This window comes from Panthera onca, chromosome A3 (genome assembly GCF_046562875.1).
Source record: "Panthera onca isolate mPanOnc1 chromosome A3, mPanOnc1 haplotype 2, whole genome shotgun sequence".
In the NCBI taxonomy this organism is placed as follows: domain Eukaryota; kingdom Metazoa; phylum Chordata; class Mammalia; order Carnivora; family Felidae; genus Panthera; species Panthera onca.
In genome coordinates, this window is record NC_138341.1 from 11574475 (window position 1) to 11597760 (window position 23286).

Here is a 23286-nt window from a genome sequence, read left to right on the forward strand (position 1 = left end):
TACATGGGTAAAAACGGGTAAAGATGGGTAAAAAAATGGGTAAAAAACCACAGGAATAGGCGTCAAATAACCTGGGTTACTGGTTCTTCTCCCCTGAGCCTCGGCTTTTCCATTATTAAAATGGAAGCAATTTCTTCTTTATGGAGCCCCCATAAAGATTAAACGAGGCTAGATGGATTAGCATGTTGTAAGTTCTAGCCCTCTATGCAAATTATCTTCTTACCATTAGCATTACTACCTCTCTCTCTTCCTCAAGGAACTTCACTGGTCGTGATTACTTCCAAAATTTGATTTAAATTTTAATAACCATTCTTCCCCTGAGCTTACCACAATTTCTCTCAAAATATTCCAAAGCATCCCCCACTCACCCCGACACGTTATTTCACGCATTCAAGTGTCTAAGCACTCTGGCATGAATGCCATTTGACCCTCACACCGGCCCAGCAATGGGCACAGGAGACCGTGGTTCCCATCGCAGATATGCCAATCTGCACTGCAGACATCCTCGGCCGGGGGCTGACAGCAAGGAAGTGAGTCAAACCTCTTGATTCTCACCTACCGCGCTCCTTATGCTGCCGACAGGTCCCCACAAATGTCCTACACCCGAACTCACATCGCAAATCGCTGTTTGTGTGTGTGTATAGTCAGAGCCCTCCCTCTTCTCCCAACTAAGTCCAATGATGTGATCCAAGCATATGAAAGCTTTTAGCTTCTAAGAAGCTTTTGAAGGACTTTACAGGTAGCTTCAGAATCTCTCATATTTGGTATTCAAAGTGATATTGCAAAACATCACAGGCTGCAAAAATAATAACATAAAAAGGCATCAAAAATTTTAAACGGAAAAGTGTGGAGAATTAAATTATTCTAAATTTTTCCCCGAATTTGGCAACACAGTTCTTCAGGGGGTGAATAAAGTATGATTTCTTTAAAGAATATGGTCAAATCCCTGTAAAAACAAAATATGCATAAATATTCATGGCTACAGAATGCTCGATGACAATCTACTGCTTACTAGTAGAGGTAATAAATCCATTCCAGTTTAATAGTCTCCATTTCTTGGTAATATTGGTTGGAAAGTTTTAAACAGGTGGTGCGTTTCCCCTCTAGGGTTGTTATTTGCTTGAGATAATTTTCTACTTAGTATTTTCAATTAGTAGCTTAAAAAAACCACATTTAGAAATGGTCTACCATAAAGTTTTGAATTTCATCCCCTGCTGGGTTTGCTTCTCTAGCATATAAAACTGAAGGGCATGTTTCCATTTTTAACTGATTTTATCTTCTGAAACTTTAAAAAAAATGCTAGCAAGATCACACTTACACAGATGCATTTACAATAATTATAAAGGTAAGGTATAAATGCAAACAAAATCAAGGTACCTAACAGTGGGTATATTCACATTTGTATAAAAAACGTTTCCATAAATACGTATATCCATACACCATGTCTGGAAGGAATCAAAAGGGAACCACTGACTTTCTGCTGTATACCATTTTCATCATTTGAGTTTTCTGGCCACATATGTATTATTTCTTAAACATAAAAACAAGTCAGTCAGGACAAATACAAGGAGAGAAAACTCTCTCCAGCTGACCATTTGTCAATTGTTACTATAGGTCCCTAAAAAGAAGAGTTGAGGTAAGGTGGGCTGCTCCAAAGACAATCTAGAAAAGCCCCAGGAGCCGGTGCTGGCAGGCTTAGGATAGTGCTTCCATCAGGGTGCACAGGCCTTTTGTCAGAAATAACCCCATAAATTCTCTCAGTACCTGTATTCAAACCTAGTAATCATCCCGCAGCTCAGAACTCTGGGGGGGGGGGGGGGGGGGGGCGGTAGAAGGAGAATTCCTGAGGACTGAAAATTGAAACGAGCTGAAGTGGCGAGTGAGGGAAAGCTAGCTTCACTGAGTGCTGTTATGTGTAGGCAACAAATCGAAACCACTTTGATTCCAATTTCTACGATGACTCATTGGGAGTTTGTTATATTTAATTCCAAACTCAGCAGTGTTGTTTTATGCAAAGGAAGATGCTGAAAAGACTCCAACAATGAGCCGCCCGGTTGCCAGTGGAAAACTCTATGTACTTAAAACACACAGCTACTGTTTCCATCCGCAATTCCTTCGAACCGAAGAGAGCAGGACCTTCAAGCCGCAGAACTCGGGCCTGAAGGCCGCCCTGACCCACGGCAGCTGAAATGCCTCCTGAAGCTATTCCCGTGCCGATAAACATCCACTGAGCCACTACGGTGGGTGAGGTCCCGGGGACTCGGAGAGAGATGGGATCCCTGCCCTACCACAAGGAGAGGGGACAGCTGTGTGTCACCTACAGTACCACGGAAGAACTGCTCGTGGGGCATCCACGCTAGAGCAGTGAGACATGGAAGGGACCCGTGTGTGCTCAGAGGCAGAGAAGGCTCCACACAGGAGGCTCTTTTGAGTCAGACTTATCTGCTGAGAGTGGGAAGAAGGAGGCACTTCAAGCGGGGAAATTACATCTGCACAGGCACAGAGGTGTGAAAAAGGATGTCAAATGCAGAGAAATATAAATTCTGAACAGCTAAAACATAAACTTCTAAAGAGCTAGCGTCAGGATCGTGCTGGCGGGGTAACGAAGAGCCAGTCAGCTCAGGGAGGGTCGTCTCTGTCACACAAAGGAGTTTAGATTTCACCTGTAGCCACAGCGGAGCTTCCTGCAGCGACTGACTCATTAGACTGCACGCCAGAAACCGCTCTGGTGCAAGCAAAAAGCAGGTAAAGCCTAGAATCAGGAGCTTTAAGTGACAGGATGTCCCTTTCCACCAGGGCAACCTGGAGCGAGTAACTGGATTTCTCTGAGTCTTACCTTCTGCAAAATGGGCTTGCTCAAAGGATCAAGTGGCAGAATAAATGGGAGAGGTACTTTAAGACAGCCAGTGCCTTCTCAGGGTTAGTCTGATCTTTCTAGCGTCCACTGAAAATTTCCATAGGCCAGACCCTTGCTGCTACTGCCCCCCCCCCCCCCCCACGCACATACGCCTTTTGACACTTTTTAGCTGGACAGAGGAGACCCTGCTGGTCACAGTGAGGTCTGGTCACAGACTGAATTTCTATCCTTTCCATCTGGGGTCAGGCAACTCTTCAAAGCTTTGAGTTTTATGGAGTAAAATTTCAATACTATCTCAAATACTTTGTGAAAAACTGCCACAGCATGCAGGATGGGCGCAGGGATGCTTCAGTACCTTCGTCATGCTATTCCCTTTGTTTGGAAGGCTCTTCCCCTCCCATCTTCCTGGCTCTGCCCTCGTCTTTTTGTCCTGTCAAAAGTCACTTTCTGAATTGAGGCCTCTCCTGAGCCTGTTTAAATTGTGCTCTCCACACACACGTGCACGCACGTGCTGCTTACTCTTTGCTTTTTGTTTTCATAGCTCTTACCCCCATTTCACAGAGTATATATTGTATTTACTTATTTTGTTGATGGTGTCCTTTCCTCAATGGAATGTAAGTCCCAAAAGGGCAAGGGTTCTTATGTGTCTTGTGCGCTTGTGTTTCCCCAGGATCTAGAACGTGGCCTGGCATGATCACCTGATAAATCCCTGAGCGCATGCGCACGCACTCTCACACGCGCGCGCGCACACACACACACACACACACACACACACTTCAATCATTTCACATGTGCTGAAGAATTATTCATTAATTTTCAATAATCTACCCAGTGAAGATTTATTTACTCCTTTTTATTATCCAGGTCCTGCTCTAAGCATTGGGAAAAACAAATACCACTCAGACACTGGCCTCAAACAGCTCACTGTCGAGTGAGATGAAAGATACATAAGTGCAAAACGAGAGTGTAAGCACAGTAACTGGAGTAAGTACAGGGCACTACAGATGTTCACAGAAGAGCACCACACACAGCCTGGGAGCACTGCCGAGTGACGGCAGGTGACAGGAACCCAGCCTGGGCGAGGTAACACCTGAAGCAAGTAGCTAAGCAAAGAAACGCTGGGGGAAAACATCATAGCAAAGAACACAGGTTTGAAGACAAGGAAAGAGAACGCACAGGGCATCTGAGAAATTTAAGTGGGTTGGTATGGCTGGGCAAAGATGGAGTTGGAGGAAGAGGCAGAAGCCAGACCATGGGGGACATGCAGACCTTGCCCGGACAACAGGAAATCACTGAGGGATTTTAGGCACAAGGCAAGGTGACCAGATCTCCATTTTAGAAACACCACTCTGGCAGATGTTTGGGAAAGAATACAAAACTAACAAAAGCAAAGACAGGGTGGTGTTTATGAGACGGTTACAACCACGGAGCCCGGAGACTGAATTAATTTGAGGACATGGGGCAGAGAGAAGAAAAACAACTGGAGAGGTATTCGACCTCTCCCACTCCCTTTTAACACATCTATCTGGAAGAATTTCAGAACATCTTTGCATCTTGATGTTAAAAAAAATCATGGGTATGGGGCACCTGGGTGGCTCAGTCGGTTAAGCGTCCGACTTCGGCTCAGGTCATGATCTAGCGGTTCGCAAGTTCAAGCCCCGCGTCAGGCTCTGTGCTGATGGCTCAGAGCCTGGAGGCTGTTTCAGGTTCTGTGTCTCCCTCTCTCTCTGACCCTCCCCCGTTCATGCTCTGTCTCTCTCTGTCTCAAAAATAAATAAACGTTAAAAAAAAAAAAAATCATGGGTACTTTCTACCTCTTCAGCTCACCTTTCAGACTACCAACCAACCAAATGCTTTCCACAGAACTGCCACGAAGTCCCTGGAAAATGAGCTGGCCCCTGAGCCGGCCATGTGCTGTCTTAACGCTATCGGAAGAGACACCTGTTTCTGTCTGCAGCAGCCGAGAAGTTAGAAATCATGTGTTGAAGCAAACACGCGGGGCTACGTGGACTTTACTGTTTCTGTTCCCACGTGGCTCTACTGCAGTTTCCTGAAGAGAGGACCCTGAACAGCAGCTGCCTTTTGCTACCGGGCCCAGAGACAGAGGAGGAGCAGGGGTCCCGAGCCATGCCACAGGGTGGGTGAAGAGTCTAACAACCAAGAGTCAGAGGCCCAGGGCTAGGGCAAGACAAGACAGCTCTGAGGGACATCTTCAAAGGAAGGATAGTTTGATAGGAAGACGGTGACGGGAACAAGGCCCAGAGTTGACGGGTGGCGGGGTGACATGAGATGGAAGGAAGAAACAGAAATTGTGGTTAAGGGTAAGAAAAGGGCAAGAATCAAGTCTCACTGTTCTTCTCACTGTGATGCCAGGCTCCAGGTCGTTCACACTGGGCACTTGATAAACACTGGATCTATGGCAGGATATACAACATACAAGATCTGGAAATAAAATGTTCACACTTCTACTCAGTGAAAAGAACTGCTGGGAACACAGAGGAAACCAAGATGGAAGCACCTTTGCTTCTAACCCTGAGCTTTCCACGTTCTTTGTCTCTTCCCATGGTTGAGTTGGGGAGATTTTAAATGGGGCTCCTTATGGAGTGACCGCAGGATGTGAAGAAGGAAACAGTGACTGCCAGATATAAAAGTTGGGGTGGACTTGAGTGGTTTTCTCCTAACTCACCTCTCTCACAAACAGTACATGATTTAAGGACTTTCAACTTTTGGCACAAATAATTTTTTATAAAAATAATTTATTATCAGGGAAAAGAGGAACACATGTTGTACTAGAATTCTCCTCCAAGAGGACTACTTTTTTGAGGACGACTACTTTAATTAAGATTTTTTAAGAAACGAAACTGAAGACTGGGCCAAAATGTAGCTCTACAGCAAGCTCTTTGGCCCTTAAGGGCCCAGCGAGTCTGTGGTGCATCGGTCTGCAGCGCTCTCCTGCAAAGCCTGTCCAGTCTCCTGCATGTAACTGTCTTCCTGCATTTATAGTAAGCGGCCAGTGCTCGCTTCGGCAGCACATATACTAAAAAAAAAAAAAAATTGGAACGATATAGTAAGCGGCCGGTTCATGGCGCTCAGGCAGCCATATTCGTCTTTTCGTCTTAATGCTCAGAGCCCACGGCACGCTTGAGGTACCCAGATAACTGACCTTTCAATGCTCTGTATTCATGGAAAGTGCAGCACAGTGCTAGGCACACAGTGTGATCTTGATACAGAGGACGTGCATGGGAACAAGAGAGGGAGATCCCACTCCAGCACTTGGATCCCATGCCAACGGCACCCACTTAGAAATCGCGGTCAAGTAAGTCCTGAGGACACAACTGACTTGTGTTTGTAACAAGGCACAATGCTTTGGGTCAAAGTAAAGCTTCACTGCGTTTCAACATGCTTGGTGTTTTGGAGTAAATTACTTGTTGCTTATGTATGTGCCCAGCACTGACGAAAGACAGACACCGGCAAATCTGCCGCGCACATTCTCTGACGGCCACCTAACATAACAAAGACAGTGAGTACGCTGTTCCGGAAGGACATTCGCCACACTTCCACCTATGTGATCACTTCTGTCCCTCAATTTACAGCGCAGTGGTTCAATTTGTTATTTCACACAGAAACATACCTGAGACATAAAAATAAAACAAAGGAAAATTACGAGAGCATGGAATCGAGTCACTGCACAAAGCAATAGCTATAAAAGACAAAACAAAAAAATTATATGTATGTATACACACACACACACACACACACACACACAGAATCCCCAAAATAAAGTAATATATTAAGTAGCTAAAAAGAAGAAAACATTCCTTACTCGGCCAACTGTCATCATGATAAAACTATGCCCGAGGACAATACAGGTCTAATAACAGTATGCCCTTGCAAGATTAACGTGTGTTCTAGATGATCCCCCCTCTTTCTCTTTTTAAAGAAAAATGGATGAATGAGAGCCATGAATTTTTGCCACAAAGGGAATGTTTTCATGTACTTGTAGATTCCTAGAGATGTTTGGGAAGGCTGAGGCAGCTAGAACTTTGATACACACTTGGATTGTAAAAGTACTTCTTTAAAGTGTGCTCTGAGGTCAGGACAGAAAGAATCCTGCCACGAAATTTGACCTTTTATCTGTACACATAGTGGATTTCAAAGTCCGATTTGCTTATCTACTCTTAAAGTAGTAATTCTCTTAAAAATAGCTCAGTACAAGGGCACCTGGGTGTCGCAGTGGGCTGGGCGTCCGACTTTGGCTCAGGTCATGATCTCACCACTCATGAGTTCAAGCCCAGCATCGGGCTCTGTGCTGACAGCTCGGAGCTGGAGCCAGCTTCTGATTCTGTGTCTCCCTCTCTCTCTGCCCCTCCCCCACTCATTCTCACTGTCTAAGTATAAATAAACATTAAAAAAATACACCAGTACAAAAAAAAAAAAGTAGATAATTTCCCAAGGCTGATAATTAAAACTGGTATATATACAAGTAAACCTGGAGGGCTTTGATTTTCCAGTGGCATCCGTAATAAGACTGTGTCCACGAAAGAATGCACACATAACTTAAGGCCACACTTTATAAGTTATGTAAAAGTTGTCTGGAGCTTGGTGGAAGTAGACATAACATGTTTCAACATTTCATCGGCACAGTAACTACTCTCGTATTTCTGGCTTAAAAATAAATAAAAGTACAGCACTGCTCAAAGAACTGCATTGCCTACTGTCCTAAATTAGAGCCATCTTCCTTTTGGGAGGTGAATTAAACACTCAATTCTCCATTTCTCCTCTCCTACTACTTTAACCTTTCCTAAGAAATTGTAAAATAAAATAAACGACAGCAAAGTTGTGGGAAGAATCAGCATTCACAATAACATGAGAAACTACCTCTTCCAGTGCCTGGAAAAGTTATTACGTCCAACGCTGGGAATGCATTCTGGATATAAAGCACATCAGTCCCTCCAAAGATAAACATGTGTTTTAACTATTTTAGACAAGTAACTCAGCTCTGCTTGTTAATGAAGTGGAAACGAGGAGGACTCACCCTGTAAAGAGGATGGCACTTGTCCCTGAAACATGGAGCCAGTCGGGCATAGATCTGGAGGCTATAGTAATATGCTGCCAGCTGGAGAGATAAAGCAGAGTGGGCCTGCTTTTCAAAGCACTTGTTAGCATCTAACACCTAGAAAGGAACATGACAGAATGAACTCAGCTGAAAGGAAATTAAGAAAATCATCATAAGCCATTACATTTCTAGTCATCACTACAGAATTTATGTTCAAAGTCTCCATCACATCAACGCAAGCTCACGCTCAACTAACAGGACGACGTTAAAATTCAGAAGACACTGTAAAGGCAGATCCTGTGATGGAGAGGCAGATTTTGAAATGAACACTTCAGCTAAAATGGTAGAATTTGCTCTCTGAATACTGACACCACAGTCCTTCCAGCACATAAGAACAATCAGAAGGAAGTGAGACATGTAACAATTTATTGGTGAAAAATCCCCAGGACAGATTTTTTTGTTTGTTCATGAAGTCCCTTCTTGGTAACGGCAAACTCACCTGTGGTAAGGCCAGGAGGTACGCCAGAGCCAAGGTCATGTCACTTGGTAAAGCATCACTTGCCAGCTGCAGGAGAACTGAAGGCAGGGGAAAAAAATGCATGATTTTACTTGAAGATCTATACGACATTCATGGTTACTACGTGCTATGTTTTCAGTCCTACATGATTTCAACAGATACCTAGCTCGAGAGGACTCTCTGAGACCTTTTACAAAGGTCTATGCATACCATCTAATACAGATCACATGAAACCATGCTATTAAATAGTAACCTTGCCTTAACTCAGACAAACTGTGCTATTCATTACACTTTTAAATAGGAGAAAATTCTGTTAGTGCAGGTACAAAGTCTAAGTGCAAAGAGATCAGTGAGGATGGTTTCTTACAGCTAATCTTTTGGTTATAAAGGCCCAAGCCATGCTATAAAATTATATGTATCAATGACAGCTGACATGGTGAATGAGCATACGAGCAACAAAGAGCAAAGCAACAAGAAAGCTATGTGAGTGCAAATTTAGGATAAATCTTTTGAATACTACAATGAATAGGTTTTGTTCCTTCCAAGAACATCCCTCTTCATCACACTCCACAAAAAGCCCTTGCTTTGATTATATAATATCTTAAGATTCCCAACTATTAACAACTTTTCCACAAATTTTTTTATATAAGCAACAACTTATCAGTCTCATGGCTTTAATAAAAGAGAGCACACTGCCAACAAAGCCTGTGTTTATGTGTGGTTTGTATTAATACGGGATTCATTTAGGGTTTTAGTGACAAATACCAGGTAGTTATATGTAATCACAATGTAAATCCTTTATTTTTAAAGGACACAGAATCTCATGATCTGCACTAATGAAGGAGAACTGTTATGTGGATAATCCAAAGGAAATAATATTTGACTTCAGAAATACACCATATAATATTTTTCCAGAAGATTTACCTTCCTAATTGTGTCTCACTTGAACTAAAATTTAAGTCATTTATATAATCTGAGTTTAGCTAACAGTCTGGACAATGAGACACTGGTGGGGCGAGGAACCACCTACAAGTGGATGAAGTGTCAAAAGCTGACTTAGAATTCAGAATCTCCTGTGGATGACTCACGGGAGGGATCTGAGCTTTCTCTGCTGCACCTTACAGAGGCAATATTGGTTCTCTAAATACTCATTTCCTCTGTATTCTCCAAACCTTATGGACCAAATTGGACCACCAGTCAGCCTCAGGACTTCCGAGGAATCGCACTATTTTAGAGAGGTTTTCTACTCAAAAGCTACTCATTTCAAGGCCCATCTGCAAATTCATTCCTTCATTCCGTGGCAATGAGAATCTTCTCTGAACCAGACATTGCCCTAACAATCAGTCTCTGCCCGTTGGGATAAACACACTAGGACAAGAGAAAGTCTCCAAATAAATAATAAAAAATACAATGCAAAGAGCCCAAATCAAATTTTCTACAAATAATTATGAGAGCAAAGAAGAAACAGTACTGGTGAGTGTGTTCTGGAACACTATTAAAACTGAAGGATGAAGGGTTAGCTCCAATCTTTGGGACGCCAGAAGATAAAGCAAGAAAAGCATGTAAGTTTAATCTGCGGACATTCGGGACAATATGCGGCAAATTTACTTAGTGTCTAGAAATTGCATACTGTACACACACACACACACGCATAAAACCCCTGGGCTACCATTTTGACTTCTACCTGCCTAATATATTCTACCATTTGATGCCTGCCTAAGAGTCCTTCAGGATCCATATTTTGGAGGGAAAAAAAGGCCAATAGTTTCACATAGTAGTGATTTTTCCCTTTTAATTTTCTTTCTTCCATTATTTCTTATAAAGTGACCTACAATCTCACCTAGTTTTTTCCTCCTCCCATTCTGTTTTCAGATACTTCCTTTCTTTGTGCACAAGGAAAACCAATTTTCAAATAAGCATATCTGAACCCACTCATCAAAAGAGCCCAGTCCCCTCAAAGTTCAGGAGCTTTTATTCAGGTGTGTGGCTGTTTCTCTGGCTATTGAAGGACCATCCCTCTTAAGAGTTGTGACAGGGGCCAATCTGACGCCTATCTGTCCTGATACCAGTTCCGTTACTATCTTCCAGTCAGATCTGTTTTTTCTAAATCATATCACTGACTTGATCTTTCACTCCATTTAATGTGCATTTATCTGTATCCCCAAACCAAAGCACCCTCAAGTGAGGAAAATACTCCAGGAGATATTCCAATGAATATGCTACAGACCCCGAAGGAAATTCCAAAACAAAAACAACCCAACAACAAACTAAAACGACAGAAAGGAACAACTGACAACATAATTGAAATAAATGCAGAGTCCTCAGGAAAGATCATTCAAGGGGAAGATCTTCATCTGAACACCTAAATTCCAGTAGGTTTATTTTAAAAAGTTATATTATTACAAAGATACAACTGACAAGATGATCTCTAGCATTTCTTGAACATATAATAACTGAATACAAAGCTTACTACAGCAGGAAAGATAAAAGAAATACTTCATTTCCATTAGCTCGGAGTATGACAAAAATCACCCTCAGAAAAAAGTCTAAAGAATCATCACTGTTACTTTTACCAGTAACAATAATCAGCCTAAAATATAAATGTTTGCTTCAAGTGAATAATATCCACACAGATTTTATTTCATACGCACCAATGTGTTAATCTTTTTTTTTTTTTTTTTTTTTTCTATTTTATGATGCTTTGACATTCTGGGTGTTTGACAATCCTGGAAAGACTGCCCTTCTCAGAGCTAGAAATTCCTAAAGATAGCAAACAATTACTCTGAGCATATCTCTGATATGCAAACCAACCAATTTAGAGCCAATACTCTGAACCACCTTCTCTCCAGTGGCTTTTATATTCCTCCACTCTAACCACCCCAGGGCCAGCCACTGGACAACCAGAGAAAACTACAGCCTGGAGTCTTACAAAATTATTCAAACAATCTATTTTAGGCTGACTCAAATTTGCCTACAATCCCTCCCCTACTGTTCCCATGGAAAGTACAATAAAGACTTTTGCCCAGGCTTTCCCCTCACACCTCCGCCTCCTCTGCCTCCGACCCCAGGCTGACCCAAGTGTTCCCCCGTGCTGAGAAGGAAAGCCGGCAAGAAGTGATTTAAAAAAGGCCAGCCAGGTGTCCGAGGCTGGATACTCTCCTTGCATTCTTTTGGCTTCTGTAATCCTGCTTGCCTCTTGCATCAGCCAATTGCCCACATAGCACAATTGATAATGCCTCCCACCCACCCCATGCAGCCAATAGAAGGTTTCCAATACCCGGAAGCTAGCCAGGCATAAAAGAAGGCCAGCGCCAGGGCTCACGGCTCAGCCTTTGGAGGTGACTCTGCTGGGCCGACCCTGGTGCGAAATAAACAGTCTGTTCTGATTCCCCGAGTACATGTCGCTTCTCTCTTTCTGGGCGTCAAGTATTTGCTGTAACAATGGGGCCCTGGGTGGCCTGTCCTGCCTCCTATGTCTAGGGATCTGCAAGTATAAACTTCCTTCATGACCAACATTTCCATGCCTGGGTGTCTTACCAGACCTAACATAAAACCAAAATCCCAGGTACATTTTGGAACAACTAAAACAGCATCTACAAACTATAAAAACAGGCAGAATGATACAGTAAATTGGGAACCATCTTCAGAAAGAGAACCCAGACCCACCATTGATTTATTGCATGGCTCTGTGTCCCAGAATTCAGAACGTTCTGAACTTTCAGGAAGTTATGCTAGAAATGTATCACATATGACATGATACCTTCAGCACGTTCTGAGAGCACCCAGAATCAAAGACATTACATTTCTGCTGTAAAACATTTGAATGCTCACACTAGATGAGATAAAGCAAAGATTAAATAACCTCATGTCAGTTTAATTCAGGTTTTGATGCCAAACAAGTTATAAGAAGTCCTTTTGGTTTTCGAAGCATTGTGAATTTTAGATCAGAGCCTTAGTTTTCAACGCGTATCATCTCTTTAGCATATAGAAAGCATCTAGAAGTTCCTCCCCCCGCCCCCCACCAAAAAGTATAGACTTGAGGGAACAAATGACTTTCTTCAGTTAGGACACTTTTTGATTCCCCCACAAAGATGATAGATAATAGGTTCTTCTGTTAAGAGCTGCCAGAGCGGTAACAGAGGCAATTACTTCCATTTCATATAAATCATAATAATTATTTTTTTTTAATGTTTACTTATTTTTGACAGAGAGAGAGACAGAGCACGAGCAGGGAAGGGGCAGAGGAAGAGGGAGACACAGAATCTGAAGAGGCTCCAGGCTCCAAGCCATCAGCACAGAGCCCGATGCGGGGCTCAAACCCACAAACTGCAAGATCATGACCTGAGCCGAAGTCAGACCCTCAACTGACCGAGCCACCCAGGAGCCCCTAAATCATACTCGTTAATGAATTAGCTGCTACATTTAGGCGTGGAGATGGACTGCAGCAGGACGACAAGAGCAGACACGCACACACCTGCGTAGCGGGTGCACTCCTGCCATCCTTGCTGTTACCCAGCCTCTTCTCACTGGGCACCCGACCCTCACTTAGCTGCTCCTCCCAACCTGTCTGCGGAAGAAGTTCGCGGTTTTCCTCGGTCAACAAAAAAGAAAGTCCCTTTCTACTGGTCCTGTGCCAACACATAAGTAAACCACACCGGTCTTGGGAAAAAAGGTTCCTCCCTTGAGAGCTCTCCCTTCTAACCCCCTCTGCAGGCCTCGCCATCCTCTCTCAGATCTCACCGAACCACAAGGCACTGCCACCTGGTCCCTCCTTGGCTTTCAGGGTCACAGGGTTCCCCGCAGCTCTCCTCAAATGACCCTCCTCCGTGTCCACGTCACCACATCGCCTTCTCCTCGACCACCGACTGTGGGAATTCAGTTAGACTATTTCATCCCTACCTGTCAACTCCACTTCACACTCTCTACCCAGGAGAACTCAGCCGTGTTCTTCATTTCAGCTGATACCTCAGTACTTTCCTAATCTTTATCTCTAGAGGCCTGATCCGTTTCCTACGACTTATATTACCGACCGGTTATTGTGACCCTGCCACTCAAATATCCCCCCACGTTACTAATTCTCTCCTCGGTATCATTCATATTTCCGAAAAGGGTGCACTATTCTCCCAGTTAGCAAAACACAAAATCCCAGAGTCATCCTGGACTTCACCCTCTCCCCTGCTTCCAACCGTCAGCCACCCAAGCAGGCTGATTCATTTCCAAAGAACTCATTCCCACAGGCTTTCTACTTCCACTGCCACACACTCTACTTTAAAAACTAGAATCTTTCAACCCTACTTGATGCCTTCCAATCCATTCCAATCCATTTTAAAACCGTACTTTCATACTAACTTCCTGTTATTTTTCATCAAGCATCAGTGTAATCGTGTCTCAACAGCTTAAAACACACATGTACACAAACGCAATGCAGATATGCAGCTCTTCAATGGTCTCCCATTTCCTGAAGAATGAAAATTAAATTTTATTTGATGTTCAAGATCTCGATAAATATGGGCCAACCTTAATTTACAGTTTTAACTGGTATTATCCCTGTCCTACACACCAGCTAAATTAGTCTGAATCTCTAATGATTTATATGCAAACTCTCTGCCTGCATTCATGCCATTTCTTTACCCAGCAATTATTAGTAGTATAAAACAAAAATACCTATAATTTTTAAAATATCTGCTCCAACAGGCCAGATATGAGAAAGATGCTTTGCATGAATTAGCTCTAATTCTTTTTGCATCACAAAAACCCCCCAAAGGAGACAGTGTTATCTTGCTTTCTACACGGGCTTGGAAAGCTAATGTAAATCACCTACGCTCAGAAAAGTAGCTAATTTGTAAAGACAGTGTTGTGAACAAACTGTCTGTGCTCCCTTGAAATTTATTTGTTGAAACCGCAATCCCTCATGTGACGGTATTTGGAGATGGGGCCTCGGGATGGTAATTAGGGTTACATGAAGTCACGCCTCTGGGCATTAAAACCTTCTAGGCAGCATGGAGACTCCAGGACTTCTGCAAAGTGAAAATCAAACCCCACATACAGGAAGCTGCTCAGTCTTTGAATCTGAAGCCACTGAAGAACATTCGACAAAATTATCAGTGAGGATGTGAAGTAGACTGATCCCAAAAGGTCTCACTGGGATTCACCAGATGTCATGATGAATGACTACAGACTGAGTTGCCGTGATTTTACTGTACCATTAAGGTATATGGGGGGTGGGGGTGGGAGGGGAAGCCTGCCTTACATTTAAAAGTGTATATGAATTTAATTTGCAATGCTGGCTCTAAAATCTTGAATATAATGCATTTTCTAAACAAGTTATACAGTCAAAATCAGATGAAATCTATGCATAAGCCTCCAAGCACTAATTCTGTGCAAACTAAGTGCCTCTGGAAAGCACTCTATGATAAATTTAATTCCAGAACTAAATTCACATAGGAGAGCTGCCCATATTATTGATTTGGAAATCATTAGCCATTAAATCATTCATTTAGCTAAATAAATAATGATCAATTTTCTTCAGCTAGTCTCCATAAAAACCTTTTCATCAACTTTATTAAAAAATTCTGAAAAGCCAGATCATATTGGGAAGTTTAATTTGTATTATGACCTATTTCTGAACCAAAGTTAGAAGTCATATTTTCACAATTTCTATTTTGGGTCAGTTAGCCTATATCACTCTTCAAATCTGCTGAGTTTCTGACAAATATTTGATTTTATAAAGCACCCAAAGACACCTATCTCAGATAAAATAGCATTATCAAGGGATGTCAAATGTTGACAGTGCTTATGAACATGCATCATAAGTTGCATCCCCAAATGTAAACTAAAGAGATTATTAAAATCACCTCTACATTTTAAAAAAATTCCATTTTTAACATATACAAGCATTCTGAAATCTTTTTCCCACTCAACTGAGTAATATTGGGAAAAAATTTTTAATACTTCAATGGACTTGGATTCTTTCCCTTGGTGGAGTAGTAAAATCTGAGCGTCAGAAAAGACAATTTGATGAAACACCAGGACACACACACACACAAAAAAACACCTGCAGTCCCACTAAAATCTCACAGACACTACTAAGAACGGCGCACACGCCCCTGGGAAGTTAGAGTCGGATTCGCCAAGAGCGCGGCCTCAATTCCTGTCCCAGCAACTGACACACACACTGTGCTCACTCTTGTCACCGTGGAGACGCTGATTTCACGTCTGCCATATGGAAAACCTGAGCAGGCCTGTACACCTTAGAAACAGATAGGACACGCAATGGGAAGAGTCCTTATGCAGGGTTTGACCCCCAATGGGAAGAGACCAGACACAGACATAACAGGTATAGGTGGCATTCTCCAGATTGCCAGGTGAGAGGTCTACAAAGCAAGTGTGTCGGTTTGAAGAACAGACACGTGATGGGTAGAGAGATGCTAGCGTGTTAAGTGAAACTTCCAAAGGGTCTTCACCATGGCTTCCCAAGTGAATTGCCTTAGGAACTCTAAAAGTATTTCATGCATGGGCTGCACTTCAGACGTTCTGAAATACAAGGTCTGTAGTGGATCCCAGGCTTCAGCACTTCTTAAAAATGTTTCCAAGGGGCTCTAATGCGAAACAACTCCCCCTGCTCTTTTGATCTACGTTGCCCTTCTTCATCCTTCAAATCCCAGGTCAAGTATCACCAGCTTGGGAGCCTCTTCAGGCCACCTTTCCACGTGGCTGTCACACGTCTAGAATCCCAACACCTCTTGCGTCTGCTCTCATAGCCCTTATCACACACAAATGTGTCTGTCTTGTCTCCTCACCTGGACAGTAAGACCTTGGAGGACAAGACCAGGTCTTCTGTGACTTTATATTCCAAGTATGTGGACAATGCCGAGCACACAGGTGGCTCAAGGACCACTCCTTCAGTGAGTAAAGGACATATGGTGAGAAAAGGCACTGGAAGGGGTCCCCTGGTCCATCATTAAGCACGTGTCCCCTACTCCACACAGCGCCTGAAGAAAGTCTCTCTAACCTGCTTCATGCTTCAATATCACTTGAATGTCCCATCATTTAGTTACCAAGTGCAGCAGAGATGGTCAAGTACTCTCAAGACACTATGAAAAGGGGAGGCCTACTAACCCAGAAATCTGCACCTCATGAGGGCCTTTCACTTTCTCAAAAAAAAAAAAAAAAAAAAAAAAAAGAACACAGCTCTGGAAAATAGCAGAAGCCTTAAATACACTGAGAAATCAGTCTGAGACGGGATGCTTGCTCTAAGAAGGCATCTGCAGGTTGGACAATGTGATGCCACTGTTTTGCCTTTGGGCGAAGCATGCCCTTTGTATGACAGATACTCTCATCAGCACATATATGTATGATGCAAGCTAAGCAAAACACTGTATCAGTCCATGTTTCCAAACTTCCCGGTTATGATTTTAGTCCATTATTATGCCAATCAATGGGTGATACACTTCGACATCCAACCCACTATTTTCCTAAGGTCTTAGACTCTATCTGTGCAAAGCAGCTCAATAACCATTCATACTTTGATCCACAAGCAAACAATTACAGAGAATTTATCCAGAAACAGGTCTGAGGAACAAATGGGTGAAACAGAGGACACTTCCTACTCCTCTGGTATCCCTGCAGAACATGAGTATGGACAGGTCACATGTGATAAGATGAAAAAGGTCACGTGTGATAAGATGAAAAAGGAACAAACAGTGATTCCATTTGGAGATGCTTTTACTCTTCAGGACAATTTTTTCTGCTGCAAACTCCACCCTGCAAAAAATGGTAACTTCGACATATTAACAAATTTTGAACAGAAAATATCAAACTAAGTGACACTGTCATGTTTTTGTTCGTTGCGGTTATTATTTTTGATTCAAGGCCTAATGCAGTCCCCTGCAGAGGCTGGTAAAATGGGGAGAATACTACCCACTGCAATGATCAACGCTGAATCTGAATTCAGTTCAACCAACCACTGGCTGTTTAACTTAAACAAAACAAAAATAAAAACAAAACTATTCTTATCTCTGAGACATGCTTCTTTACAACGTAAAATACAACTGATGGTAACTATCAGGTGGTCTGTTATTCAGATTAAATACAATACTGTACTAATAGCATTTGATACGGGGCTTCTCTTGCAGTAGGCAAAGCAAATGCCGCCTACCAATAAATGTCTATGGAACTGAAAAAAAAATACTTAAAAGACAATCAAAAAAAGAAAAGCAAGCAGTAATAAAGAATAGTTAAAAGGGGAAACAGCAATGTAACTACACTCTTCATGTATATTCAGCATTGTTTCTGAGACGTGCCATGAATTTAATAATAGCTTTTTGGAGAAAAGCAAACAAAGAAAAACGTACTCATTGATTGTGAGACACCCTGATTTCAGAAATAAGAGGTAAAAAAAAAACATACATTCAGAACTGAAGGAAAATGGTATACTTGATAAAAACCTCTAGTATTCAAGAGGCCCACACAGTAGATAGAAAAGTGGTATTTGTTTCCCCTCTTTCCAACTACATATAAATACTGATTGAAGGAAGGATTATCCAAAAATAAGTGACAAGAACAGGATTCTGGGAAAAACAGCAGTTCTACTCCAAATACACATTTTCCCCAATTTTACCCCATACATCGATGTGCTCAGTTAAGACAGCATCATCCAGATTTACTGGTGGTGAGAGACAGCCAGAAATATGTAAGTGGCAGGTGTGGATAGGTCTGCCAAGGACACAATGTTTTGCCCTCCCTTCTCTTTTCTTCTTACTGATGCTTGGAATATAGACAAGATGGCTGAAACTCCGGCAGCCTTTAAATCATGAGGTATTCACTATGGATGACAGAGCAGAGAGAGAGGGAAATGAAAGAAAACAGTTGAGGAAACGATCCTGGAACCTTAAAAAGAAGTAAGGAGACGAAAGAGAAGAAAACACACAAATGGTAAGATGCCATCGGTGAACTTGCGTACGTTGAATTCTTTTCAAAATATTCTACATGAAAAGATATGCTGCCACACAGAAAATTCTTAAATGAAATACACATGTACCTTCTGTGAAGCAAATACTTCAGAGTTCTTAATTAACACATAAAATCGGAAAGCATCGAATATTTATTGAGCACTTTATACCATTCACTGTAAGAATCACTTCACATAATTAGAAACTTAAATAGAGGAATCCTGTCGTCCTTATCCTTTTAAATCCTCAATATTAGTAAGTATCCAGAAAATGGAAGGCACTCAATAAATGTTTTAAATAAGTGAATGGTGGTGTCAGGTTAAGCTATTCAAAACTACTGAAAATTTATATCCTTGTTTTTCCCAACTTCCATTCACTCATATAGTTTTTCACTTACGGATCTCCTAGTAAGACTTACACACGGTCAAGGAGCTAGAACTTTCTTTCCTACCTTCTGTTGTTGGAAATACCTCCTCCCCTTCAGTTTTCGTCTCAGCCAGTTTTCCAGTTCTTAGCAATACTTCTGCAAAGCTTTCTACTGGAACGTGCTGATACGGGTCACAGGTCACTGCAGACTAGACAGAAGCGGTTACACCATTTAGTAGGGTGTCTTTTCTTCTATGAAGATGTTCTAAGAACAGAATCATAGGCTTTTATACCTTCTGATGATGCGAATTATAACTTCTCACTTACTAAAGCACATTATTTTATGTAAAGTTTCAAACAGATTTTAATCTCATAATATGTCATAATAGACACAAGTCATATAAAACCAGTGAATAACATGAGTACGAAGCCAAAGATGTACATTTTCAACAATATTTTAGGGTTTTTTTTTGTACTGAAATGCCCACAAGAGCATGACAGTTGAGCCTACGTTCTTAGGCGCACCGTCCTTACCTCTGTGACAAAGGGATCGGAGAGGACAGATTCATAAAAAGGATGGTACCCTTGTCTTTCTAGCCCTTCATTGGCTATGGTTCCCGTTTGATAAGCACCGCCAAACTCTCGCCCCTAAATAGAACAAAGTGAAGAACACTGGGTAAAAAGAAAGGCCCTGGGGGTGGGGGGAGAAGGGAAGCAGGGATGATTTCAGGAGAAACTGACCCACGTGCAGTGTGTGAGCTACAGAGAGTGTCACAGCAACACAGACACCCAGCAGAGGACGTAGGAATAACAGCTGCCCTCTAAGAGGGGCGCTTCCACCTGACCCTGCAGCGCCTCTGGATTCTCCGGTCACTTTGACATCAGTGAATCAGAAACAAAGAAGCAATCAGTGTTCCACTCACGGCAAGTTTTCTAGCCTACAGTCAGAATAACCTTCCTCAAACATCACTTGGTACACATAGCTCCCTTGCCCAGCTTTGAGCAATACCAACAGGCAGCAGCATCAAGTCTAAACCACGTAAAATAACACTTAAAGTTCCTTGAGGTCAGTTAACATCATTAGTTAACATCGAAGGCTAATTCTTCCCTCCAACCAGCCGATCTACTACACGCATCATACCAGCTTCTAGGCCTTTCTTCCACTAGGAGCAGCCTGTCCATTGCTGACTGCCTCGTTAAACCCCCCCGCCACCCCCCTGCTTGCAGGCCTGCCTCATACCTCACCGCTGAAACCCTCCCAGCTGGAGGCTGGAAGGAAGTGCGCCCCTGTCACGTCCCCGCTCATGTCGCCGCTACCCCACACCCCACCGTGTGCCAACCATGACCTTGGGCAGCAGCAAAGGCCCTTCTGTACATGACGATGACAACTACAAGTACACTTACCAAAAATGATCCAGTATCAGGCACAGGGTTAAACATTTCATCTGAGACACATACCCCCAAAAGGTCCACGAGGGGAGACAGAAAAGTGACCAAAATCATAACCCAAGTGACACACACCACGATAGGAGACGCAGAGCCGTCCCCCAAAGTCAAGCACTCTCCATCGCAGTCAGTGGTATGGACATCTACCCAACCGTCTTGGCCAGGTCATCCCTGGTTCTCCTCTTTCCCGCAGAGTCCACACCCAGACCACCCACAGGCCCACAAAACGCATCTCCCACTGCCTCCCTGGCTCTCCAGTCACCCCAGCACTACCTCTCGCCTGGAGCCTCTTTGCTCCTACTCCTGACTCACCCGGCCAGCTCTCTACACAGCACTCAGATGACCTTAAATGAAGGTGGATCACACAACAGCATTGCCTGCACTCCACGCCAGCTCCCCGTCCTACTCAGAATAAGACCTGTGGACCCCACCAGTGTCTCTACAAGGCTCTGGACACCAGCTCCTTCCTCTCATCTCCTACCGTTCTTCCCTGCTGCTCTGTTCATACTACACAGGCCTCCTTTCTGTTCTACAAGGATGTCAAGCACCTTCCTCTGAAAAGGGCCCTGCATGTGCTCTATGTGGCTCAGTCAGGCTTCCGCTGAGCGTGAGTCCTGGGAACCCCACCTTCTATCCACGTCAGACATCAGAACTTCTCTCTTCCCCCGATACGGATCCTTCTCCCGCCACCTTGCAGAAGCCTCCTCACCGTCCGCATGACTGCCTACCGCTACATTGTTGCACAATTACTTTATTGGCAGGTCTGCGTGCAGGCTCTGCCAGGCAAAGGGCTTGCCGCCCTGCTCCCAATCACTAGCTTGGGCTCTGGCACACCGAAGACGCCTGAAGAGTACTTGGACAGCGAATAAAATGAACGCTACACCCAGAGAGCGTCTGGGGTGACCTGGTAAACAGCATGTTTCTCTTTCCTCTGAGCTTTCCGGAGAGCCCAAGGACTGCAGGGTGAGAACGCACGGAAGTCAGCAGAGGAGCAGTGGATTTCATGCATCACGGAGAGCACAATCGCTCAAACGCTTGTCCTGACCTCGACTTCCAGAATGGGTGAAAGAGTCTGATACGCTGCTCTCTTTACCCAGAGCACCTACTAGAAACTGAATGTTCGTGTCGCCTGCTGAAATTCTAAGCCCCAACAGGACAATTAAGAGGTGGGTGGGGCTTCTGGGTATATATACACGATGAAATATTACTCAGCCATAAAAATGAACGAGATCTTGTCATTTGTGTTGACATGGATAGGCTTAGAGGGTATTATGCTAAGTGAAGTAAGAAAGACAAATAAAATATGATTGCACTTATATGTGGAATCTAAAAAACGAAGTAGCAAACCAAAAGAAAAAAATAAAAAGGCATAAACAGACCCATAAATAAGAGAACCGGTGGGGGCCAGAGGGGAGGGGGTGGGGGATAGGCAAAATGGGCGAAGGGGAGTGGGAGGTACAGGCTTCCAGTTACAGAATGGGTAAGTCACAGGTAGGAAAGGTACAGCATAGGGAACATGGTCAAGGCCACTGTAAGAGTGTTGTATGGTGACAGATGGCAGCTATGTTTGTGGTGAGTACAGGATAGCGTATAGAGTTGTCAAATCACTATGTCATACCCCCAAAAAAATAAGAGTTGGGACCTTGCAGAGGTGGTCAGCTCTGGGAAATGGAGCCCTCATGAATGGGACGGACCAGACCTCTTATAAAAGAGACTCCAGAGAGCTCCCTCACCCCTTCCACCACGTGAGAACATAGCAAGCAGACCCCAGCAGACACTAAATCTTCCGGAGCTTTGATCTCAGACTTCCCAGCCTCTAGAACCGTGAGGAAGAAATGGTTGTTGTTACGCCCCCCAGTATGTGGTATTACTGTTATAGCAGCCCAATAACCTCAGCCTTCCTGCCAGCTTCTAGCGCTTTTTCATGACTACTGGCCCACAGAAATACAGCAAAAACAAGTAAGCACTGATGGAATCATTTTCCTTTTCATCCCCCTAAATTCTAATTCTGACATCTAATCACACCTAAATCTGTAGCAGTGTCTTTTGCAAGACCCTATAAAATTCTATAAAATGAATGCCACATTCTATAAAATAAATTACTCTTCCCCTGGATGATGGGAGGCTTAGATTTCTTAACGGATTATTTTAAGGATCTAGAGAAGAGAAAGCTGTAACAACATGAACGCAACTGAAAACCAGTGCCGACGGACTGACATAAGCCACACAATGGGTCTTTAGAAAAAAGAGGCATCGCTTACTTGAAGTGGCCGAAGGTAAGTTAAAGACTTCTTCCACCACTGCCCATCACTCACGGCCTGCAGCACGGCCTTGGTGGTGGTCGTGGTGCTGGACAGGACTTTCATGGTGGCCGCGGTGCCCCAGTGGAACAGGTCTGTGTTGCTGCCAGGAATGCTGGCTTCACCCTAGTTAGAAAAGAAAATGGCAAGATCAAAAATGTAGGCTGTCACTGTCGTAGGAACAGAGGGTGATCATGAGGTTACTGACAATTATCAGACACAAAGATACATTGTAAAATCCATCTGTGGGGCACCTGTATGGCTCAGTCGGGTTGGGCGTCCGACTCTTATTTTTGGCTCAGGTCATGATCTCGCAGTTCTGTGGGTTCTAGCCCCATGTCGGGCTCTGTGCTGACAGCAGGGAGCCTGCTTGGGATTCATTCTCTCTCTTTCTCTCTCTCTGTGCCCTTCTCCCACTCATGCTGCCTCTCAAAATAAATAAACTTAAAAAAAATAAAAATAAAAAATAAAATCCATCTTGGCTAGCAACAAAAAAACGGGAAATGAAGCATTATTGATATATCGTACCTCCTTGGAGCATTTACAAAAGAAAATTTGGTAAAGGAAAAACCATCATGGTGCATTGTCAAAGAATCCCCTTCAGAAACATTTACAAAGCAAATAATGGGCTCTTGATTTTTTACCAATCTAATATCCTACAAAGACAAACTCCCATTTATTTCTTAGACATTCTGAAATATTTGTTATTTAGGTTAATTACGAAATAAATTATTCATTTGAACAATGCTACTATGACCCAGACAAAGGGAGAGAATTCAGAGGGCCCATCTATA

At 43.2% G+C, this 23286-nt stretch overlaps 1 protein-coding gene across 3 annotated transcripts in view; it reads right to left on the minus strand.

Annotated features, from left to right (window-relative positions):
• NBAS (NBAS subunit of NRZ tethering complex) overlaps positions 1-23286 on the minus strand; it is a 329610-nt gene that overhangs the window by 108916 nt on the left and 197408 nt on the right. For all 3 annotated transcript variants that reach the window (XM_078444965.2, XM_078444964.2, XM_078444966.2), the window contains 5 exons: positions 22454-22618; positions 19281-19394; positions 18832-18955; positions 8413-8489; positions 7893-8030 (listed from right to left, as the gene is read on the minus strand). In XM_078444965.2, the coding sequence (XP_078301091.2) occupies positions 7893-8030; positions 8413-8489; positions 18832-18955; positions 19281-19394; positions 22454-22618 (618 nt within the window). The remainder of the gene's footprint in view (positions 1-7892; positions 8031-8412; positions 8490-18831; positions 18956-19280; positions 19395-22453; positions 22619-23286) is intronic.